This window comes from Rhineura floridana, chromosome 4 (assembly GCF_030035675.1).
Source record: "Rhineura floridana isolate rRhiFlo1 chromosome 4, rRhiFlo1.hap2, whole genome shotgun sequence".
Classification (NCBI taxonomy): Eukaryota; Metazoa; Chordata; class Lepidosauria; order Squamata; family Rhineuridae; genus Rhineura; species Rhineura floridana.
The window spans coordinates 149,490,254-149,515,244 of NC_084483.1; the positions used below are offsets into that span (position 1 = coordinate 149,490,254).

Here is a 24,991-nt window from a genome sequence, read left to right on the forward strand (position 1 = left end):
CAACACATAATTGTACATGCTGTATATTAAAATTAACAATAAAATACATAATTCTGTCATATTCTGTTTGAAGCTCCATCTGATTCTGAGATTAAAATTTTATATTACAATGGAATGTAAAAGTGAATGTTCAAAATATCAATCAAGTGTATTCATTTTTTATCTTTTAAAAAGTTCCAGGTTTTTAAACTACACCTGAACCACATGATGATATAAACACATTTTCTGATTTTTTAAAAAGTCCAATGTTTTATAGAAAACTTATCCATTGACATTTTTTAAAAAATATGGAATATATTGATTTACAAGGCTCCCAAATATACAGCATGACTTGAAACAGTGAATATAGAAACTTTTGGCCTTAAATCTAGAATATTTGTCTGTGAAAATATAGTACTTCCTTCTTTTCGGAAATAATTGTGTTTTTCAGTGTATTTCGTTTTTAGAAACAGAATTACTGTGTCGGGACCAGCTTGTAATTAAAGTGAAGAATATTTTAATCAAAGTTTTTCATTAATTATTTGATGGGTTGATCTTAGAGCACACAAGTAGTAGTGTACATTTAATAGAGGAGTTTTTTTGTGTGTGAAACAAGGTTCTTCTATCTCTAGTATATAATTAGCTCATATCCACATAGTTCTTTTGTTTTGTTTACTCCTTGTTATATGAATAAAACAAAGAATTCTTGTCTGGGGAAACATACATTCAGATGCATGAGATATATGCACAAGTAAAAATATACAGCACTGCCTTACTACAGTTCTTGAGTTGCAGTCATTCCCCTTATGAATGAAGTGGATTGCCATACGTTGGTGTACTAGATACCCAAAGAGTGAGAGGATGGGTTCCATTGGATGGGGAACAAAGCTCCACCAGCACAGTTTGGTTCAGAGACAGATTGTCCCAATAGTTGCTGGCAACAGTAATCTTGTTGGGGGAGGGGGAGAGAAAGAGGCTGAACCATTCCTGCGTTTCTGGAGTTACCACAAGGGATAGGGGAGGGAGGAATTGGCTTCAGAGACCATATGTCCTTTGGCATAGTGTCTCAGAGCCCAAATCCTATTGCCCAGCAACTTCACATGCAAGCCTCTCCTCAACATTCTTGTTTGTGTCACAGTTCTCCACTCTCTGGTCACATCCCCAACTGTTACCATGTTGCACAGGAAAGGTCTGTAGGGGGCTTCACCACATGTTCATGTAATCTCTGTATAACTGAGGACCCTGCTTTATCTATCCATGCCCCTGCCCACCCCCACTCTTTTTAAAAAAACTTTTGAATGGAAGGATGGCATTACACATATCAATATAACCAAGTACAAATAAAATATACAACAACAGTTTCTGCAAACTGAATGTGAGAGGGAAGATTTGCCAGTTTTACGACAATCCTGTCTTCCATTTTAGTCATTGTCCCAGAGATTGAGGAATGCCCCTATCATTCCTGGTATGGGTCTGTGCTGTGTAATGTAAATTACAAGCATGTCCTATACCGCAGAAAAGTCTAATACTGATGATTGTCCCTTTGCCAACTGCAATTTGAAAGTTAGTTTCTCAGCCATTGCAATATGCCAGGGACAGTTGGCCCAGTTTTCCATTCTTAAATGGATTCTAGTTCTTCGCAATCTCCATCCTGGAAGCTGTCAACATAAAGCCAATCAAAGGCCTGTACCAACTCCTCTCCCCAGTTTTCTTCCTACCACATGTTTAACAATGCCAGCCCTGAGAACATAACAATATCCTGTTTTGTTATTTTTCTCATTTCTAAAAAAGTTGTCTCCCAGTATTTACACATTTTGTCAGATTGCCAGACCATATGTATAGAAGTGCCTCTTCAGCAGCTGTCATTCCCTGCATTCGTAATACGGGCTGCCAGGTTTGTGAAACCATTTTAAGACATTTTCTCAGCTGGCTGCTGAAGGGAACCTGAAATAATGCAACTGATGTTCGCATCCACTCTTTAAGTGTTCATGTGTTCAGGCAAATGCCTGAAGACTGCTTAAACACACTTAGCAGGGAATAAGCACCATTGGATGGAGTTGGATTTATTTCTGAATAAACAGTTATAAGTTTATGTTGATAGGGTATGTTTGCAATATTTGTTTTATTTGCAAATATACCAGAGCAACTTGGATTCAAGTACACTCCTTTAAGCAAAAAGCATAGCCACTAATTCTGCATCAGATTCCCAGATTAAAGCCAGTTGTTTAGAAACAATATGAATAGTATTGCTATCTCATCAGAAGCCCTTGCATGCCACTTTCATCTGACCAGCTACACTCTCAGTTAGTGGAGGCTAGTCCATTATGGTGAATGGGGCACTGTCCCACCAACATCACTCTGCCCTCAACCAGCCCCCACCTGCCTGCCTTCTCATGTCCAGTCTCCTCCTCCTTTGTCTCAGTGTTGCCGCTCCTAGAACTCAACAGGGAGGAGGATTGGGGACAAAACTAGAATTAGTTGGCTGTGTGCATTATTGGCTCTGGCTCTGCCTACTGTGGTCTCCTTGCTGTCTGCCCCCTAGTCCCAATAGGCACCAGCCTCCACTGCTCTTATACCAGCCCTTGTAAGCCCTGCTCCTCACACATATCCCTGCACAGCACAGGTCTCAAATCCCACTCCTGCAGATAAACTGCCCATTCAGGAAAACCATCTATGGACATTGAGAACCATTAACATTAAAACAGTTTAAGCAAATCATAATGACAGATGCTTTTACCCAAATCAAGATGGCCTGAACTAGCAGGGCTCTTCTTTAGAAGGCTAGGTGTGATGTTGCTTTCCTGGACACTTGAGCACCACAGCTTCCTATTCTGTATTAGCTATGGATGTGCTGAGAGCCAGTGTGGCGTAGTGGTTGGACTGCGACCTGGAAGACCAGGATTTGAATCCCCACACAGCCATGAAGCTCACTGGGTGACCTTGGGCTATTCACTGCCTCTCAGCCTCAGAGGGAGGCAATGGTAAACCACCTCTGAATACCGCTTACCATGAAAACCCTATTAATAGGGTTGCCATAAGTCGGAATTGACTTGAAGGCAGTCCATTTCCATTTCATGGATGTGCTAGAATTCTGTGCAATTCGGATTTGGTACCAAGTTTTCCATTAATTTCCTTATTCTCTATAGTTGCGGATTAGATTTTTATGTAGCAATTTTCTAAAACTTTTTAAAAATTGCCTTTAAAATACTGATATTAAGAACTAACAAGACCAAACAAGAGATGGACTGATTCCATAAAGGAAGCCACAGGCCTGAACTTAAAAGATCTGAACAGGGTGGTTCATGACAGATGCTATTGGAGGTTGCTGATTCATAGGGTTGCCATAAGTCGTAATCGACTTCAAGGCATATAACAAGAACTATAATTTTACTGATATTTCCATTCATTTAACAATATTTCCTTTCAAAGTATCAACATTTTCTTTAACATTATCAATATTTCCTTTCAAAATATTAATATTAATATGTTTTGTGAGGAAAAATGGATCATAAAAGCAGCAGCTAGCAGACAAAGAATGGACTCGATACCAGCTTGTTAGATTGACAGAATGCTTTCAAACCAACAGATCCCATCCCTTGTATTAGCACAAGATGCTAATTTCTATCTGATGGAGAAGAGTTTCTGAAGGGTGCAGAGGGTTGGGGGTCTGACATTTGTCACTTGACCACTTTGAAGCCCTTGTTGTACTGCATGGCACTCTAATGCATGACTTAAGAAATCTTGGGTTCTAGGTTGTGGAGTGCCATTCCCGAAGAGGCCATTCCACAACCTAAGAACCCAACATTTCTCAGAGTCATGTGTTCATGAAGCACAATTTCATTTATTTAGGTAGTATAATTTTATTCCCCTTCTTGCTGACCTTTTGGTGTGTGGCCAAAACCTGTCTTATTAAGAAAGCTTTTGGGCTGATTTAGTGGTTTAAAGAATATATTTTTGTTGTTGCTGGTGTAAATGTTTTGTTTTTGTTATTACTTTGTTGTGTTTGTTAATTTAAAGCCATATAATCATGTTATATAGTCAGCTGCTTTGACAGTGTTATGGGAAAGGAGGATAGAAATATTCTAATCCAATAATAAGCACACGAACAAGCTTGATCTCTAAGAGGGGGCTATTTAGTACTCTGGAAACCTACTACTGAGGCGTCAAGCTTTTTTAAAAAAATGCTTCATAAGATAGACAGGTCAGGACAGACAGAATTTAGTAATTCCATTTATTTTATTTTTATTTTATTTGTTTGTTATTTATTAAATTTATATCCTGCCCTTCCTCCAAAAGGAGCCTAGGGCAGCAAACAACAAGTCAATAAAACAGAGCTTCTTAAAAACATTTTAAAAACAAAGTATCTTTTAAAAAATCTTTTAAAAATTACTACAAATTATTTGATTCTTTCCCTCTCTGACTCTCTCCCTCTCTTTGGTTAGGTGTCTTGTTCAGCAATTGCCGTAAAGTTGGATGCCAAAAAATAATAACAGTATTGCTCATTGCCAACTATCAGGAATTCTTTGTGTTGTTTTAAGCATGTAAAATAGCCACAATCCAGAATGAGGTGCTCCCTTTGAGGGAATCATATAGGAAGGATTTTGATGTTAATGAAATGCTAGAGGAAAGATGATTCATTAAAAAAAACACCTTAACAGGGTTCCTCTCTCTGTGTAAGATATTCACCCATACAGAATATACATAAATAGATTAATAACTGATTATGATCACTGACTCAGACTAAAATACTGTATCCATAAAGGACTCTGATTCATGGACTATTAACTTTCTTTGAAACAACCAACTTAGCACTTGCCCGCACATGTGGAGAAGCTGAGTTCATAAACTACACTAGAATTATGTACCACCTTGCGTGGGAGGACAGGGCAGACCAATTTCTTTCACACTTTGGAATGTGTGTATTGCCTCATAATCTGGCTGAACTAGTGAGCCAGATATATTATCTGAGGCATCCACCAAAGCACAAATCATTACTTTGTGTGTTTGGTTTGCAGTCAGTCTAGTCAACCTGACTGCCCTTAAGCTGACCCGTTTGGTCTCTTGACACACCAAAATCAATATGCTGTTCCAATACCCTTGCTGAGATTTGTTTTTATCACCTGATCTTATTCAAGCTTTTACTGTTTCTATTATGGATTTGCATTGGATTTGGATGATTCAGGACTTGTCCAAGCTGAAGCAGGATCCCTCCAAAGTGCCCTAAACCAAAGCAGGGATCTTCAAATTAATTCAAGGCACTTCGGAGTTTAAGATGATTAAAAACTGCTACAGACAGGGTTAACCTTTAGCAGACACACTTTCTCCCCAAACTTGCTATATGGGACAGAGGAGAGAAAGAGCTCTTTTTGTGGCTTGCTTCTAATCAGAGGGAATGATTTTAATCAGGGCTGTACAGTCTCAGAGCTTTGGGGGAGGCATCTTGAAGTATCACTTTGTCTTGTCTGTTGAATACTCTTGCTAGTTCTGCTAATGGACTTTGTTTGGAAAATGCTGGATGTGCAGGTCCTTTGTCCTCTTCTATGTGCCCACAATCCACTCCTGCCTAGGCTCGGTGTTGTTTTTCTGAAATGTTAGAGGTTACTTGCTATGGGGCACCTCTACAGTGTGTGCCATTTTCATACTAAAATCATTAGCTGCAATGGGAAGAAAGTGAATCCCTTTTGTTTCTTCCCCTCCAAAATCAACTTTAAATACATGTAGCACAATTCCCCCACACCGCATTTATCCTTCTGAAATTTGACAAGTTTTTTACCTAAGGAGATATCTCTATGATGTGTGCTATTTTCATGTGAATTGCCCTTTGGACATGCTGCTGCTGCTGCTGCTGCTGCTGGGGAGACCTTGCAAAATGCTACTTTAATGTAGAAGCAAACCTGTTGCCTCTACTCCCACTGGGCCTATTAGCAAATGGTACTGGGACTTCTTCAGAGCACTCCAGTCATTGCTAAGAGAAAGGGGGGCTCAAGAATGAGAATGAGGGCAGCTAAGCACTTCTAGACTGACAGTCACTGCTGAAGAAAAATAAGTGTTTTTATGGGCTGCAGAAGGGATCAGCACTTCTAGGACTGAAGTGAGAACTACAGCAGAGGCCTCTGGCAGCTGGGCAAAGGAGCTGACTCTAAAGGAACCCAGACCTTGTCAGCCTATGCAAGTCCAGCATATACAGGCTGTGGAGGCATCAGTTTTCTGGTACCCATGGGAACTGGAGCATGGCAGGTCCAGTGAGTGGGAAGGGGCATGGCCTGGCAAATGCAGGGAGGCAGGTAGAAAGGCCTGGTTGCAGAATGGCTTACTGGATGGGGTAGAACTGCTATATTAGCTTCCCAGAAGGTGGGTTGCTGTTGGTTACTGGGAGGTGGCAAGATAGCAGGGAGGCCAGTCTGGCATTCCTTCCAGGGTATTTGCACCATGGCTTTCTCTGCACCATGGCTTTTTCTGTACCATCTCATCCACTTTTCCTGCAGATTCTTTCAGCAGCGGGGTGACATGTTGGTGATACCCTGTCCCAGTGAGCAGTCTCAACACTGCATTTTGCACCAGCTGCAGCTTCTGGACCAACCTCAAGGGCAGCCCCACATAGAGCGCATTACAGTAATCCAGCTTGGAGTTTACCAGTGCGTGGACAACAGTGGTCAGGCTATCCCTGTCCAGAAATGGCCACAGCTGTTACCAGAACATGGAGTATAGCAGCCAAGTAATTGCTGTTCAGAAGGGGCCATAGCTAGAAAAAGGCACTCTTAGCCACTGAGGCCACCTGAGCCTCCAATGACAGTGTTGAATCCAGGAGCATCCCCAGATTGCACACCTGCACCATTCAGGGGAGTGCAACCCCATCCAAAACAGGCCATTTCCTCACCTCCCAGATTTGAGAACTTGGGATACAAAACAAATTTATCGTTCAGGATTCAGCTTCAGTATTGTCCCGCCCAGAGTTGGAGAAACGAGACAGAGGCAAGGTTTGGTCTAATTCTCCTTTTATTAGTGTGATGGTTATATCCAAAGCGGTGCGTTTCATAAACTTGTCCACTGTGACTCACTACTTTTCCCTAACTAGTCTACCTAAACAGTCTCTGCAGCGTGTGGGGAGAGTTGACTCAGCACTAGAGCCTGGGTGGGCACCTGCTTAAGTAGCGAAGGTCTTCATGCGTAAACGACGGCTCCTCTGGAGTTCGACCCTCTGAAAGCCACTCTTCTTGTGTGGGGTGAAGGGGGGTTGAGCCTCTGACAGCGGGGCTTCGCTAGGTGTCGGTGTGACCTCAGGGAGCGGGAAGCTGATTGGCAGGGAAGTGTTTGATGTGCAGGGCGGGGATTCCTTCGTGGGTGGGGTTGGTGCGCACAAAGGTTCAGGTAGGGAGTTTGCAGGTGGGGCAGGACCTGCCTTGATGGGAGTGCCGGCTGAGGAAGTCTGTGGGCTGGTAATTCCCTCCTCCTTCAACATCCCCAGGGACTTTGTCCTCATCTGACTCCTCTCCCTGATCTAACTCCACTTGAGCCTGGGGCACAACAGCATCCTCTCCTCCATGCTCCATCTTCTTCCACCCCCAGGCTTGGGCTTGTCCAGGTAGGCATCATGGAACTCTCTCACCAAATCTGGAGCATGGATGTCATCAGCTGACTCCCATGAACATTCCGTCTGATTATACCCCTTCCAGTGGATCAAGTATTGAAGCTGCCCTTGGCACTTCCGTGAGTCCAAAATCTGCTCCACTTCATACTCCTCTTGTCCATTCACAGTTATGGGGGATGGAGGCACCTCTGGTATTCTGTGGGGATCAGGAGGATGCTCCAGGGTAAGCAGGGTGTGATGAAACACTGGATGTATTTTGAGGGAAGGAGACAACCTCAGACAAAAAGCCACTGGATTGATCTGAGCCTGAACTTCAAAGGGACCCACCTTTCTGTCTTCCGGTTTTTGGCATTGCACCCATGTAGGCAGATAATATGTGGACAGCCACCCTGTCTCCCACGTGGATTTTAAGCCCCTCCTGTCGATGTTGATCTGTAACTCTTATTGTCCACCTTTGCCCTCTCTATCTGTTCCTTCAACAACTGCTGCATCGCCTGGAGCTCTTGCACAAAGTCCTCGGCTGCTGGAACAACGGGACTGACATGTGGGGCGGCAAAAGCTCAAGGGTGGTATCCCAGGTTGGCAAAGAATAGGGTCAGTTGCGTGGTAGCATGCACTGCATTGTTGTAAGCAAATTCCGCTAAGGGCAAAAAGGACACCCAGTTCTCTTGCTGGTAGTTGACATAACGGAGATATTGCTACAACGTGGCATTCACTCTCCGTCTGACCATCCGTTTGCGGGTGATGAGACGACGACAGCCTCATTTCACTCAGCAGGAGTTGCCACAAAGCATGCTAAAACCAACATAAATTGCAGGCCGCAATCCGAACCTAAGTTGTCTGGAAGACCATGCAAACAGTAAACATGCTGCACATACAGTTGAGCTGTGTCTCGTGCGTTTGGAAGTCCCGAGGATGGAATGAAATAAACCATTTTAGTAAAAGCATCCACCAACAACAACACTGTCATCTTCCCCTGAGAGGAGGGGAGATCAGTGATGAAGGCCATAGTTACCATCTGCCAAGGACCTTTGGGTGTAGGGAGTGGCCCTAAGAGTCCTGCTGGCCGTTCCATAACGTGTTTGGTTCTGGCACAGGTGGGGCAGGACTGGACATCGCTCTCCACCTCCTGCTTCATCCGGGGCCACCAAAACTCCCTGGTGACTGCTTGCAAGGTTTTAAAAACTCCAAAGTGCACAGCAGTGGGGGAGTCATGACACTGATGCAGGACCTTGGCTCTCATGTCCCCGGGGGGACACATACATAGCGTCATAATGATACAGCACCCTCCCTTCAGTGTGAAGCCCTGTATACTCCCAGGAGACTTTCTCTAATTCTGAATGCTTCTCCTTGACAGATGGATCTCATTCTTGCGCCGAACGCAGTTCCTCCATCCAGGAGTCCTGGCACAGCCCCACCATTATCTTCTCAAGGGGTATAAGTTGTGGTGGTCTCGGGGTCGGGTTCTCCAGATATTCCAGTTTGCGGGATAGAACGTCTGCCTGGTTATTCTGTGCCTGGGAATGTAATGGATTTTGAAGTGAGCGAAGAATTGAGCCAGGCGCACCTGTCTCTGGTTCAACTTACGGGTAGTGTGGAGACTGTTCAGGTTCTGATGATCAGTACGCACCTCTATCTCGTGCTGCGCTCCTTCCAAAAGATGTTGCCAAGTTTCAAACACATCCCGAATGGCCAGCAACTCTTTTCCCCACACTGTATAGTTTTGCTCCGAACTCGTCAACTTCCGTGAAAAGTATGCACATGGCCTCAGACACCCCCACCCATCCTGATTGTAAAAGCACTGCTCCAATGGCCACGTCCGACACATCCGTATCCACCACAAAGAGGCATGTAGGGTTCGCATGTTGCAGTATGGGTTCAGAGGCAAACCGAACCTTCAGCTCCTTGAAGACTCCTTGCGCGGCTTCAGTCCAGTGAAAGGGACCCGAATCCTTCAGGCACAGTGAGGGGCACAGTCTTGTCGGAGTAATTAGCGAAGAATCGATGGTAGTAGTTGGCAAATCCCAGGTACTGCTGAAGATTTTTTTTGTTTTGGGAGGCTGCCACATGTGAAAACTGTGGACCTTGCTGGGGTCAATCTCCACTCCGTTGGGAGAAATGCGGTACCCCAAAAGGTCCAACGTGGTTAAGTCAAAGCCGCACTTCTCCAGCTTGCCGTTGAGGCGATGTCCCCTGAGAAGTTGTAACATCGCCCGCACATGTTCATCGTGTTCAGCTGGAGAGTCTGAATAGATGAGGATATCATTCAAATACACGATCATGAACCGGTCCAAATAATCCCTAAATATGTCATTCATAAAGCTCTGGAAGACCCCGGAACTATTGGACAGACAAAATGGCATGATCAAATACTCAAACTGTCTATATTGGGTCTTGAAGGCTGTCTTCCATTCATCCCCCTCCTTGATTCATACCAGATTGTAAGCTCCCCTCAAATCCAGCTTGGTATAAATCATGGCCAACCACAGTCTCTCCAGCATCTCTGTAATAAGCGGCAAGGGGTAGCTGTTGGGAATTGTGATCTTGTTCAACTCTCGGTAGTCATGCACGGACGTAGCTCTCTGCTCTTCTTCTTAACGAACAGCAAAGGGGTCCCAGATGGAGACTGGGATGGTCAAAGCCCTTCTTGAGATTAGTTTCTAGGAATTCCCTTAGTGCAGCCAACTCTGGTTCTGACAGGGAGTAGATTCGCCGTGAAGGGATGTGCGCCCCTGGCATCAGATTTATGGCACAGTTGTACAGTCGGTGGGGGGGCAACTGATTGGCTTCTTTTTTGTCAAACACATCCCGGTACTCCTCATACTTGTCTGGCAAGATGACTCCTTCCTACAGTGGGACTCCTGCCATGATGTTGAGGGGAGGCTTCTTCCGCGGTTGGTAGCGCTGATGACAATACCGCAAGGTAAACACCACCACTGCTTTGTCCCGGAAGATTGTGGGGTAGTGCTGAACCAACCAGGGCATTCCCAACACCACTGGGAAGCGGGGCAGGGACGCCACGTAGAATGACAGTCTCTCCACATGTCCCGGGATTTCCATTCCCAGCATCTCTGTCACCCTGGTAACAGTTCCTGACTTTAAGGACAAGGGCTTCTTGAGCATCTGAGTGGGCACGCCATGCTCCTGGGCAAAACTCCAGTCCAAACTTGAAGAGGCCCACTGTCAATCATGGCGCTGACCTGGAGACTTCACCCCGAAGGAAGAGTCAACCGAACTGGCAGGTGAAGGGCGGGCTGTGACGGGAGGGGCTGCTGATGAGGCCATGGTGTCTGCTTCGCTCCCAATTCTTGGGCCTCTACGAGAGCTGGGATTTGAAGTTTTCCTGCACCAGAGCTCCTTCTCCATTGGAGGGGCATCCTCAGACCAGGTGCCCCCCCTTTCCCGCAGTACAAACACAACCCCTCCCTCCGCTTCTCCTTCTTCTCTTTTTTTTTTTTTTCAATAATTTTTATTCAGATTTTCATAAAACATACAAGACAAAATCATAAAACATTCAAAGACAAAAAACAAAATCAAAAATAGTTAAACAAAAAGAAAAAAAGAAAAGAAGAAAAGAGAAAAAAAAAACAAAAATAAAAAATAAAGAGTAAAATATTGACTTCCCATTTGTCAAAGATCAAATCAGTTATAAGTCTATAATATATAGCAATCCTGTCTCTTAAGTCATATTATAAAATCACTTTCCTCCAGTAGTTATCTTACTTAATCATCAAATCTCATAAACATTACTTTATTCTTTCCACAAAAAGTCAAAGAGAGGTTTCAATTCTTTAAGAAATATATCTATCAATTTTTTTTTCCAGATAAGCATATCGATTAATCCATCTCATTACTAATTATGATAATCTTATTGTCATAACCATAGTCAAAATAAACATTTCAATTAATCCATCACATCAGAATCTGTTAGGTTCAGTAATTTCAGTAGCCATTGTTCTATTATCTCTATTAGTTCCATTTTCCATCTTCCATCTTCAGTAGTCTTGTTAAGTCCAGTAATTTCAATATCCAATCTTCCATTATCAGTATTCCATAATAATCTTGCTGTCAAAGCCATAGTCATATAATAAGAGTCTGATGGGAATTACCTCTATCCCAAATATTTTCTTGCCATCCATTCTGAATAAGTTGCTGAAATACTGCTGTAAAATCATATCTCTGTTCTTTTTTTCAAAATACACTGGGTCATCTCTTAAAAGTTTTTCCATTGTCACATGGCTGCAGTTAATTCCATAGATTTTCTCTATATTGGGCTCCATCACATCATTCCAGTCCAGAAGATAATCCATGCCATTGATAACTTTATCTCTAGAATCTTCATTAATTTCTTCAGAGATAACATTGAGTTCCAAACAATAGATTTTATTTCTAAAGTCCATAGACTCCAAATCTTGTTCCTGTTCCACGTTTGTTCCAATCTCCGGGATCTCCTCTCTCACAGGGACCCCTATTCCAGTCTCCAGGGTCTCCTCTCTCACAGGGACCCCTATTCCAATCTCCGGGGTCTCCTCTCTCACAGGGACCCCTTCCAGGGTCACCTCTCTCACAGGGACCCTTATATCTTTAATCTCCTGCTTCATTTTACTCAATTCAATTTTCGTTATCTCAATCTCATTCATTATTCTCTGAAACATAGTTATTTCCAGATTCTCAGCCACTTTCTTAATTGCCATTTTAAAAGAAAAATATAGGAAAACCACTTCTTATTTCAGCAACAATTGGGTTAATACTCCAAACTTGGTGACATCACAGTATAAACAGAGCAGACAGCCTTATCTCTCCAATAGTTAAGTAAACAAAATGCAGTTCCCAGGATCGAAGCAATTAATGGCAATCGTCAAGAAACAGATTCGTCAAAATAAAATAGACCAAAAAGAGAGTAGTCTCAAAACAGTATAATATTTTTCAAAATAAAAATCTGGAATAGAAATCCCTCTTCTGTGTGTATCTTTAGAATGCAAATCCAGGACAGCTTTTTGCAACAAAAACAGAGATAAGCTATTAATTAGTGCGTAGCAGAGAGAAGTTACGGCTCCCCAGTGAGATGTCAAAAACCGATCAATCTGGCAAATCTCTTTTAAACAGCAACAATTTAAGTCAAGTAAAAGAAAAATATAGAAAGAAGGGTGCTTGCCTGTTAGTGCGTTCTCTCTTAGAAGATAAGATGAACGTTCGCTTTAACAGATAGAGCTTGCTGTTGAAAATCCGTCCCACCTTCGTCGGCTGGACCTCGTCCCATAAATTAATGAGATCTGGTCGTCCCAACAAAAATAGGCTTTGAGGTTAATCTCTTCGTTTCTCCCTACCCGGGAGAAGTTTAATCAGTCAAAAAAAAAAGAAAAAACTGACTGATATATCTGAATAAGCTTCTTTTGAGGCAGGAGCCCGTCTCAAAAGCAGGCACAGGCTAAGTCACCCTTCCCGGAAGTCCCGCTTCTCCTTCTTCTCATCTGACAGGCATGGTCTAGCCCCTCCAATTTGCATGGGCTCCACCCCCGATGAAGTCGAGGTTCCCATGCTAGGTGGGAAACAGGCACGGGGAGGTGTGGGAGCCTGGGAACGTGGAATTTCCGCCCTGTGCTCCAAGCGGCAACCTTCAATTCGACTGTCTATCTGCAGGCATAACTGGATCAGCTCTGCCAGACTGCTGGGTGCGGAGGTGTGCGCCAATTCGTTCAGCACCTCCGCGCTAAGTACGTTCCAGTAGAAGTACATCAGAGCAGGGTCATTTTAATCCACCTCCTGGGCTAGGTTGCGAAACGTGTTAGCATAAGTCCCCACAGAGCCTTTCCCCTGTTTCAGGGCTCCTAGCTGTCGGGAGGCCATCTCTTTACACTGAGGGTCACGAAATATCTCGGTCATGGCTGCGACGAATGCTGTATATTGACTCAGGACAGGATCATTTCTCACCAAAAACGGAGTAGCTGTCATTCGGAAACTCAGCTTGTCGTACGCGCATGTACAGTTCACACTGGGCAAGGAATGTGGCGAACTGGTCACTCTGCCCACCATAGCAAGGAGGTAGTCCCACTGGCACCTTGACTTGGGTGGGTGGCACAGCCATTGGTGCCACGCCTCCTTGGGCAGCTTGGTTAATCAAGGCTTGAAGGTTTTGGTTCTCGAGTTGGAGATTTTGGGTTTTTCTGTGGAGATTTTGGACTTCGGAGTACAAAGCTTTGACAATTCTCTGAAGTCTCCCTTCGGCGCTGCCACTGGCCTCCATGGTTTCAGTCATGGGAGCGTTGGTGAAGGGATGTGTTGGCGGAGTCAAGCTGTCCTGCCCAGAGTTGGAGAAACGAGACGGAGGCGAGATGTGGTCTAATTCTCGTTTTATTAGTGTGAAGTTTACATCCAAAGCCGTGCGCTTCATAAACCTGTCTACTCTGACTCACTACTTTCCCCTAACTAGTCTACCTAAACAGTCTCTGCAGTGTGTGGGGAGAGTTGACTCAGCACTAGAGCCTGGGTGGGCACCTGCTTAAGTAGGGAAGGTCTTCGCGCATAAATGATAGCTCCCCTGGGGTTCTACCCTCTGAAAGCCTCTCTTCTTGCGTGGGGGAGGGGGGTGAGGCTCCGATGGCACATCTGACAGCAGGGCTTCACTAGGTGATGGCGCAACCTCAGGGAGCGGGAAGCTGATTGGCGGGGATTCCTGCGTGGGTGGGGTTGGCGCGCATGAAGGGTCGCTTCCCAATGGTTCAGGCAGGGAGGTCACAGGCAGGGCAGGACCTGCCTTGATGGGAGTGCCGGCCGAGGAAGTCTGTGGGCTGGCAGAGTCACCCCCCTCCTTCAACATCCCCAGGGACCTCATCCTCATCTGACTCCTCTCCCTGATCTAACTCCCCTTGCTACTGGGGAGGAACAAGTATAGTCATTCTTCAGCTAGTGTTTTGTTCAAGCATTGTTTTTCTGTAGCATTTTCACATTCATAGTGTTTACTTGAGCATCTGGGTACTTCCTTGCTTGTTCCTTTGGGGTGCTGTCTCTTGAGACAGCTGAGGTCCCTGGTAAGTGCTGTAGGGACCGGGACCCCCTGCCTGACTGTGAATCCAGGGAGAGGCTGGAGTTAATCTTGCAGCCTCTTGCATCAGCTTCTGGCTAGTTCAGGGGGCATAAAAGCCCGACAGTCCTTGGGCAGCAGGCCTGCCACTGGCAGGGTGACACCAAAGGGGTCATTCCTTGGTGAGCCCCTTAGGGAGTCCTTAGGGCGAGGGCACTACCCCCTGTTATTTTTTTTCAGCAATCTAGAGGAGATTGGTAGTGGGGAGGGTATAAAGTGCATATGTAGTTCCTGCACAGGAACAAGCTTGAGCAGTGAACTGAACAACAGGAGCATCACCAGATGCCTTCAAAGTGAGAGTCTGTAACTGGTAGAAGGCTGGCCCTCGTTGGGTGTGAGACGGGGGGAGTAGATATGGCCCGTATGAAAGATATTGAGTGGTCTGACTGTTCCCAGTTCTCTCAGAGGCCTACTGGGATAATTAGTGCAGGCAAAGTTTGTTGGTTGGCTTTTGTTGTGTCCATATCAGGTATTTAGGAGGAGTCTTAGTAAGGAGGAACATGGGTGATGCCACCCGAATTTCAGTGATCTTGGGTAGAGGGGGGTATAGCCATGGGGAGGTGAATTACAATAGAAGACAAGGGCAAGGCTATCTACATCTTGTTCTTCACTCCCACTCCTCTCATGGATGGGTTCCTTTTTGCTCACCTGATGTGCCCACTGGCCTGTGTGTGCTGTTGTTTAACACCAGATTGGTACACAATAAGACCACACTCGTCCATGGTTTGATCATGGATGAAGGTGCCGATATGGTGTGCATTACTGAGACCTGGGTGGGTGAGGTGGGAGGAGTTGATCTGACACAGCTTTGCCCACCTGGATTCTCGGTGCAACACCAGCGCATTCTGCAGGGATGGGGGGAAGTAGCTGTGGTTGACAGAACTTCCATCTCTGGCACCAGGAAACCACAACAGTGATCAGGCTATCTTGGTCCAGAAACAGCCGCAGCTGTTACCAGGGGAGGAGTTGCTGTGGTCTACAGAACTTCGATCTCTGGCACCAGGAAACCACTCTGTGTTCGAGCTTGCTATGAGGGACTACACCTGGTGTCAGGCCAAGGAGAAAGTGAACAAGGGTTGCTGCTGGTATACCGTCCACCCTCTTGCCGGGCAGCTTCTCTGACCTAGCTGACGGAGGCTGTATTGGCTGTGGTATTGGAAGAGCCCAGACTGATAGTGCTGCGTGATTTCAGTGTCCATGATGAGGCTGCCTCTAGTGTTCCTGCTTAGGACTTCATGGCCTCCATGACAACCATGGGGCTGTCTCAAGGTGTCACCAGCCTGACTCATAGGGCAGGGCACACCCTTAACTTGGTTTTTGCTCAGTAATGGATGGTCTGAAGATATGGGGGTGGATGTAACCCACTGTCATGGTCAGACCACTTCTGGTGAACTTTAGACTTACGGCTCTGATCCTCCCCTGCAGGAGTGATGGACAGATTAAGATGGTCCGCCCCCAGAGACTAATGGAATCCCCAGGATTCCTGAATTCCCTGGGGGAGTTCCCAGTAGATAGAGCAGGTGACCCTGTTGTAGCCCTTGTCACACTGTGGAACAGCGAGGCTCATTGGGCTCTTGACACAGTAGTCCAGCATTGTGGAGCCCGGTTTGTACCTTGGTACATAAGTGACCTTGTTGTTACGTGCCTTCAAGTCACTTACGACTTATGGTGACCTTATGAATCAGCGACCTCCAGTAGCATCTGTTATAGACCACCCTGTTCAGATCTTACAAGTTCAGGTCTGTGGCTTCCTTTATGGAATCAGTCTATCTCTTGTTTGGCCTTCGTCTTTTTCTACTCCCTTCTGTTCTTCCCAGCATTATTGTCTTTTCTAGTGAATCATGTCTTCTCATGATGTGTCCGAAGTGTGATAACCTCAGTTTCATCATTTTAGCTTCTAGTGACAGTTCTGGTTTAATTTGTTCTGACACCCATTTATTTGTCTTTTCGCAGTCCATGGTATGCGCAATGCTCTCCTCCAACACCACATTTCAAATGAGTTGATTTTTCTATTATCTGCTTTTTTCGCTGTCCAACTTTCACATCCATACATAGAGATCGGGGATGCCATAGTCTGAATGATCCTGACTTTAGTGTTCAGTTATACATCTTTGCATTTGAGGACCTTTTCTAGTTCTGTCATAGCTGCCCTCCCCAGTCCTAGCCTTCTTCTGATTTCTTGACTATTGTCTGCAGTTTGGTTAATGACTGTGCTGAGGTATTGATAATCCTTGACAAGTTCAATGTCCTCATTGTCAACTTTAAAGTTACATAAATCTTCTGTTGTCACTACTTTAGTCTTCTTGACATTCAGCTGTAGTCTGCTTTTTTGCTTTCCTCTTTAACTTTCATCAGCATTTGTTTCAAATAATTTCTGCTAGTAGTATGGTGTCGTCTGCATATCTTATTGATATTTCTCCCTCCAATTTTCACACCTCCTTCATCTTGGTCCAATCCCACTTTCCGTATGATATGTTCTGCATATAGATTAAACAAATAGGGTGATAAAATGCATCCCTGTCTCACACTCCTTCCAATGGGGAACCAATCGGTTTCTCCATATTCTGTCCGTACAGTAGCCTCTTGTCCAGAGTATAGGTTGTGCATGAGGACAATCAGATGCTGTGGCACCCCCATTTCTTTTAAGGTATTCCATAGTTTTTCATGATCTACACAATCAAAAGCTTTGCTGTAATCTATAAAGCACTGGGTGATTTCCTTCTGAAATTCCTTGGTCCATTCCATTATCCAACGTATGTTTGCGATATGATCTCTGGTGCCTCTTCCCTTTCTAAATCCAGCTTGGACATCTGGCATTTCTTGCTCCATATATGGTAAGAGCCTTTGTTGTAGAATCTTGAGCATTATTTTACTTGCATGGGATATTAAGGCAATAGTTCGATAATTACTGCATTCCCTGGGATCCCCTTTCTTTTGAATTGGGATATATATTGAACGCTTCCAGTCTGTGGGCCACTGTTTAGTTTTCCATATTAGTTGACAAATATGTTTTCCATATTTCTCGACAAAGTCTCAGTGGCTTGTAGCAACTCTATTAGTATGCCATCTGTTCCTGGTGATTTGTTTCTTCCAAGTATTTTAAGAGCAGCTTTCACCTCATATTCTAAAAGTTCTGGTTCTTCATCATAAGCTTCCTCCATGAATGAATCTGTCATTCTTACATCTCTTTTATATAGTTCTTCAGTGTATTGCTTCAATTTTCCTTTTTATTTCATCTCAGGCAGTCAGTGTGTTCCCCTGTTGATTATTCAACATCCCTACCCTTGGCTTAAATTTCTCTTTAATTTCTCTAATCTTGTTTTTCCCTTTTTGTTGTTCTATTCTATTTCTATATGATAACTATTGTAATAGTTCTCTTTGTCCCTACATACTAGTTGCTGTAGTATTCCATTTAGGGTTCTGACGGTGTTTCTATCTCCTTTTGCTTTTGCTTTCCTTTAACCATTTTAAGAGTTTCTTCAGTCATCCATTGAGGTCTTTCTCTCTTTTTAACTAGAGGTATTTTCTTTTTGCATTGTTCCCTGATAATATCTCTGACTTCACTCCATAGTACTCCTGGTTCTGTATCAGCTAAGTTTAAAGCGTCAAATCTGTTCCTTATTTGATCTTTATATTCTTTTAGGATGTTACTTAAATTGTATTTTGGCGTTATGATTATCAGCACATCTTGTTTTGGTGTGTGATCAATTTCTTCTTGTACTTCTGCATAAAATCTCTCAATTTCTTCTTCTATGTTTGCCATTGGAGCGTAGACATGAATGATGGCTATAATAGGTTTCCCGTTTGTTCTCATTGATATCTGTCGCTCAGACCTTGCGTTATAGCTCTTAATTGCTTTTGCTACATTACTTCTCACTATTAAAGCAACCCTGTTTCTTCTTAATTTCTCACTTCCTGCATAAAATATTTTGTAGTTGCCTGATTGAAAATGTCCCATTCCTGTCCATTTTAATTCACTCACACCAAGTATTATAATGTTGATGCATTCCATTTTTTGCTTGACAATTTTTAACTTTCCCTGGTTCATGCTTCTCACATTCCATGTTCCTGTCGTGTACGTCGTACAACTCCAGACTTTCTTTTTACATCTGTGCGCATCAGCCTCTGGACTTCCATTCGGTTTTGACCCAGTTGCATCATTAGTCACAGCACTACTCGTACTTGCCTGTTCTTTCCCAGTAGCTTGCTGAGTGCCATGTGACCTGGAAGTCTCATCTTCCAGCACTAACTGAGCTAAGGGCAGTGAAACAGGCTGGACGACTGCTAGAGTGCAAGTGGCTAAAGACGTGCTGTGAAGCTGATCAGGCACGAGTAAAACATCATAATCATGCCTACTGTGGGGTGGTGGGGTTGGCAAAGAAGGCCCACTTCTTTGCCACCATTGCGTCCTCAATGTTTGAGCTGGTTCTGAGGGCCTGCACCTGGTGTCGGGCCAAGGAGACAGTAAACTAGGGTTGCTGCAGGTATACCGTCCACCCTGCTGCTGGGCAGCTGGTGGAGGCCATCTTAGCTTGTGGTATTGGAGGAGCCCAGAACGGTAGTCCTGGGTGATTTCAATGCCCATTCTGAGGCTGCCTCTACTGTTCCTGCTTGGGACTTCATGGCCTCCATGATGACCATGTGGCTGTCTCAAGTTGTCACTGGTCGGACACATATGGCAGGGCACACCCTTAACTTGATTTTTGCTTCAGATGAAGGAAGTATTGGGATGTCATCCCATTGTCATGGTCAGACCACTTCATTGTAAAGTTTAAACTTATAGCTCCAATCCTCCCCTGCAGGAGTGATGTACAGATTAAGATGGTCCTCCCCTAGACACTGATGGAATCCACTGGATTCCTGAATGCCCTGGGGGAGATCCCAGTAGATAGAGCAAGTGATCCTGTTGAAGTCCTTGTCATGCTGTGGAACAGTGAGACATGTCAGGCTCTTAAAACGGTTGCCCCTGAGCACCCTCTCTGGCATTGTGGAGCCCAGTTTGCACCTTGGTACTCCAGTGAACTAAGGGACAATGAAACAGCTAGAGCACAAGTGAGCGGACTACGTGCTGTGACGCTGTTTGGGCATGAATAAACATCATAACCATGCCTACTGTATGGTAGTGAGGGTGGCGAAGAAGGTCCACTTCTCTGCCACCATCCCATCCTCAAGTAGCCACCCAGTGGAGTGTTTCCGTATTGTCAGGGGTCTGTTGACATCAACTCCAGGAAATTTAGACCCTTTGGAGGCCCACTGTGAATTGTTTGCAAGGCACTTTGAGGGTAAAGTTGCTCACCTCCACAGCAGTCTTGATGCCCCATCCATATCTACTGTAGTCCCCAATGAGGTGTCCAGGGCAACGTCTACTGCAACTTCCTGGGATCAGTTTCAATTTATGCGGCCTGATGACGTAGACAAGGTGCTTGTGACAATGTTTCCAGCAACATGTCCTCTCAACCCTTGCCCTTCTTGGCTTATTAACGCTTGCCGAAGGGGTGTGATCGAGTGGATCCAGGTTGTGGTCAATGCGTTGCCGCAGGAGGGAGTGGTCCCAGCTGCCCTGAAAGAGACAATGATCCCAGCCACCCTGAAAGAGGCAACAAACTGACCACTCCTGGAAAAGCCCACCCTGGATCCACTGTTTTGTGACAACTACCACCTGTTCGCAAATACCCCTTTTTTAGGAAAGGTGATTGAGAGGGTTGTGGCACAGCAGTTGCAAGTACTCTTGGATGAAACAGATTATCTTGACCCATTTCAACCTGGGTTCAGGCCTGGTTATGAGACTGAATCAGCCTTGGTCACCCTGATGGATGACCTTTATCGGGAAAAGGATAAGGCGAATGTGACCATGTTATCTTGATGTCACAGCGGCTTTTGATACTATTGACCATGGTATCCTTCTGGGCTGACTTGGTGAGATGGATATCAGAGGCACTGTTTTACAGTGGTTCCAATCCTATCTCCAGGGTCATTTTCAGAGAATAGCATTGGGTGATTGTCTTTTGGCCCCCTGGTAGTTGTTCTGTGGGATGGCACATGGTACCATCTTACCCTGTGAGATATAGCTGTTTAACATCTCTCACTTCTGTAGAATGTTCTTTGGTCTTCATTTTCTTTCAGATCCACAGACTGACCAATGAACCTTCAACAATGGGGTTTTTATCCTATCAATGTGACAGCAACTTTAATGGTTCACAGGTGGAGGCCACTGGTAAGGTAATTGTGTCCTCAATAGGGTAATTTATTTCATCTGTGTAAACTGGGAGCTTCCACAGCACAGGGGTTGAATACTTAGGCAAGCAACATGTTTCAGTTTTTTATGTTTCTTACAAACATTTCCCAACGTAAAACCAACGACACCTTACAACAATTGATTTTGAGTTTCAGTATTTCAAACTAAAATATCATACAGAACGAAATTACAATGTACCATTTCAAATTCAGTAATATGAGAGAATTGGTCAGGGGTCTGAATACTTCTCCTGTGCATGTAAAGATGATATCAGGTGGTAGCTAGCTCCACATAGTGGTTGAAGGCAAAAGAGCACTTTTGAATTTTTGCAGGCACTTCCTGGTCCAATCCTGTTCTTGCCTCAGTTCTCTTTTGCCTTCACCAAGCTTGGTTGGGTCCTCTCTGCTCCTTGGTTTCAGGCCTGTATTCTTTGTTCTATTTGTTGTTGTTTCCTTTATTGGTGTCTTTTCCCGGTTGACTTGTGTTGTATCTAGTTTTTCCTTCCCCAGTTTTTTTTTTTTAAAAGAGGTTTCGTTGTTGTTTCCTCCAGAATCCCATGGCGTGGAGCTTCCACAAGGGAGTTCCCCCCTTTCAGTTACCAGCAGCCTTTTAGCCTCCTAGCATCCCCCCGCTAGCGTTGCAGCCTCTCTCTGCTCCTTCAGAGCGGGAACATCAACGGCAGCCACCTTCTCTTTCCTGTGGCCTCCTCATAACTGGGGGCATCGCCTGGATCATGCTGCAGCCTTACAGGCCTCACAACAGGCCTCTTCCCCGGCAGCTACCACTGGCTCATTGGCCCTCAGACTCTCCCTCCCTGCCACCTAACTAGCGTTGAGGGGGAAGACGCCAAGCGGGGAGACAGTGTTGGACCTCCCTTGAAGGGCCACGTCTCCTAGGAACTACCTCTGAGACCTCTTGCTCCTGTAATCCCTGCTGTGTGTTGCACCCATGGGGACAGCAACCCGCAAATCAGAAAACCCCTCTGAGGAGATTAAACTGCTTTCCCCCCCTCTAGAAACAGATACAGCTTTGGAGCCTTTACCCCTCCAAGACCCAGTCCCTTCATATCCTTTGATGGCACAGTCAGGGGCAACGGTGGCATGCCCCTCTACCAGCAGGCATGAGGTGGCTGAGGCACAGGCTATGGTGGGCAAGGTGGCTCTGGAAGGCAAGGTGGCTCTGGAAGGTTTCCAGCAAAACCACTGGGACAGGCAGGCAGGGCCCTGAGCAACAGTTACAGCTTTCAGCTCAATCAATTCAGCAGTTGAAGGAATAATTCAGAGACTCTCTCTTAATGGATTTAGGTAGAGACCTATCTGCTTCATTGGCCCATTCACGGGCCCTACCACAGGAAGCTTCAGCTCCTTTGCCCACTCAGGTACCTCCTAGAAGACAGGAGTTGCAGGATTCCTCTACAGACTGCACAGCTAACAATGCACATCCACAGCACAGGGCAGGCACCTTCAACTTCCAGAAGATACTGCTCTTGACCCGGACACTGGCTTAATGATCCTGGACAAAGAGGAATGGAGTGGAGATTCTGAATCAGAAGATATTGCAACCACTAGAATTTTCCAGGAGCTGCACTTCCTCCCCCTCCTGTGTAAGGCAATGGAAGCCCTGACGCTAACTTCTACAGAGGATCCTCCTGCCCCCTCTACTTCCAGGGTTTCAGTGGTGTGCCCAGACCCGAAACCCAAGTCCAGAGTCCTGAAGCTCCTTTCCTTACTTCCCAAAGTAATCAAGTCAGAGTTCGACATTCCATTACAATGCAAGAAGTCAGTCTCAATTGCCAACAAATATTATACGCTGGAGCAACACATCATGGACCAACTGAAGCTCCCGCTGATAGATGCTCCCATCGTAAATTTGCTGGATCTATCTTTGAACCGAAAGGACTCAAATGCTCATCTGAAAGACGACACAGAGAGCAAAATGGATCAGGGTCTTTGAAGGATCCACGAGGCCAGTGCACTCTAGATCTGAGCAGCAGCAACCTGCTTAGTATTTGCTTGTGCTTCCCTTATGTGGTTGGAGGATCTGCTTGATGGACTGCAGCAGAATGTGGCCCAAGTACACAAGTCCTTACTCAAAGTATCTCGGGCAGTAACTTTCATAGCAGATGCATCCATGGATGCTATGCCGTTTGCAGCAAGACCCCTGGTGGCAGGCATATTTACTAGAATAACCCTATGGCTGCGACACTGGAGGCAGACCCCACGGCCTGCTCCAATCTGGCTTCAGAACCATATGTGGGAGGCAAATTATTCAGTGATGATGCCCTAGCAAATGTCTTGGAATCCAAGGAGAAGAGAAAGTCAATGCCATTCTCCAGGAAAAGGGATGACAGAAGGTACATTCAATGTCCATTCCACCTTTGCCTATCGTCTCAGTCCTTTCGTGGTGCCAGGACATCCGGAAGAGCGAAGAACGCCTGCTCAAGCTGTCCATTCTGGAACAGACAGTGTAATCAACTTAGGGCACAACAACATTTTCCCAATCGATCAGGTTTTGGTTCCCAGGCATAGGGAAATAAGGATCAGTTCTGACGCCAACATTCCGCCAGTGGGGGGCTGGAAGGACACATCATCAGATCAATGAATACTACACACTCTCCGGTATGGCCTAAGGTTGGAGCTCAACTCAACCCCTCCTGCAAAATTTATTCCTTCTCCCCTGTCAGCTTCTCTACACAAGAGGGAAGGGGTCCTGCAGGCAATTTCCCATCTGATACAGATTGCAGCTATAGAAACTGTCCCAGCAGGGGAGAGATTTTTGGGAAACTACTCTTTGTTCTTCACCGTCGCGAAAAAAGATGGATCGTTCAGGGTGGTGCTGGATCTAAAGAAACTGAATGGATTCCTAAAGTACTGTAAGTTTCGCATGGACACCTTACTCTCAATCAAAGAGGCCCTGAGAAAGGGGGACTTTCTCTCCTCGATCAACCTGATGGAAGCCTAACTCCACATTCCTATATTTCCTCCCCTCAGATGCTACCTCAGGTTTGCGGTGGGTCAAGACCACTTTCAATACAAGGCTATGCCATTTGCCCTGTTGTCTGCCGCCAGGGTATTCACGAAAATTGTGGTAGCCCTGGTGGCACACCTCAGGACACAAGGCCTGGGAGGACCTCCACAGCTTCCTAGTCAACGAACCCAAGAGTCAGCTATTTCCATCTCACAGCATAATTCAGTGAGACTAGCAGTGAGACTCGCAGAAGGGAACCTTAAGGTTATCCCAAGAAAGAATAGAGATATGCACGATGACGTCAAAAGTTCTGTCATCCGACTAAGCAGATCTGATGCAATTGGCGGCTGTCCTGGGGTTGATGGTGTCTATATTCCAAACTATGCCTTGGGTGCATCATCATTCTCGGGCACTTCAATGGGCACTTCAGCCATTCCAAAGCGACATAGCTTCAAGGTACCACCACAGAGTGGCACTGTCACTGCAGGTACATCAATCGTTACTATGGTGGGTTCACGAACCCAACCTGTTGAGAGGAGTGCCATTTCAGGATCCCCCTCACACCCTGATCACATCGGATGCCCCCAGATGGGGGGCCATCTGCGACGGTCAGATGATACAGGGCACATGGTCTCCACAGGAATCCACTCTGCCAGTCAATCTCCTGGAACTTCGAGCTGTCCGTCTGGCCCTCATACACTTCGCAGAGTTCAGACAATTGGGGGCAGTGCTGATAAGAACAGACAATGTGACTGTCAAATCTTATTTGAATCATGAAGGGGGCACACGCTCCCACCACCTCGGGGAGGAAGCCTCTCTCCTTTTTCAGTGGGTGGAAAACAATGTGGACTCGATATCAGCAGAATATCTCAAAGGGGAGGACAATGACCAAGCAGACTGGCTCAGTCAAAAGAAATTGTATCGGGGAGAATGGATGCTTCACTCAGGCGCCTTTCAACAGATAGTGACACACTTCGGCAGGATTTGAGTGGACCTGTTTGCCACCAGGCACAACAGACAGGGGAGGAGGTTCTTCTCCAGGTATGTGACGGCACGCGTGCAGGGAATAGATGCCTTGACATCCCACTGGCCTCCAGGCAGACTGTACACCTTCCCTCCATTCCCAATTATCCCCAGGGTA

The 24,991-nt window shown here is 45.4% G+C and overlaps 1 protein-coding gene across 1 annotated transcript in view; it reads left to right on the forward strand.

Annotated features, from left to right (window-relative positions):
• The window catches only part of LTBP1 (latent transforming growth factor beta binding protein 1), a 366,037-nt gene that overhangs the window by 96,560 nt on the left and 244,486 nt on the right, over positions 1–24,991 (forward strand). Inside the window, exons 5-7 of the mRNA XM_061626114.1 lie at positions 22,331–22,828; positions 23,567–23,750; positions 23,874–24,598. Of these exons, the coding sequence (XP_061482098.1) occupies positions 22,331–22,828; positions 23,567–23,750; positions 23,874–24,598 (1,407 nt within the window). The remainder of the gene's footprint in view (positions 1–22,330; positions 22,829–23,566; positions 23,751–23,873; positions 24,599–24,991) is intronic.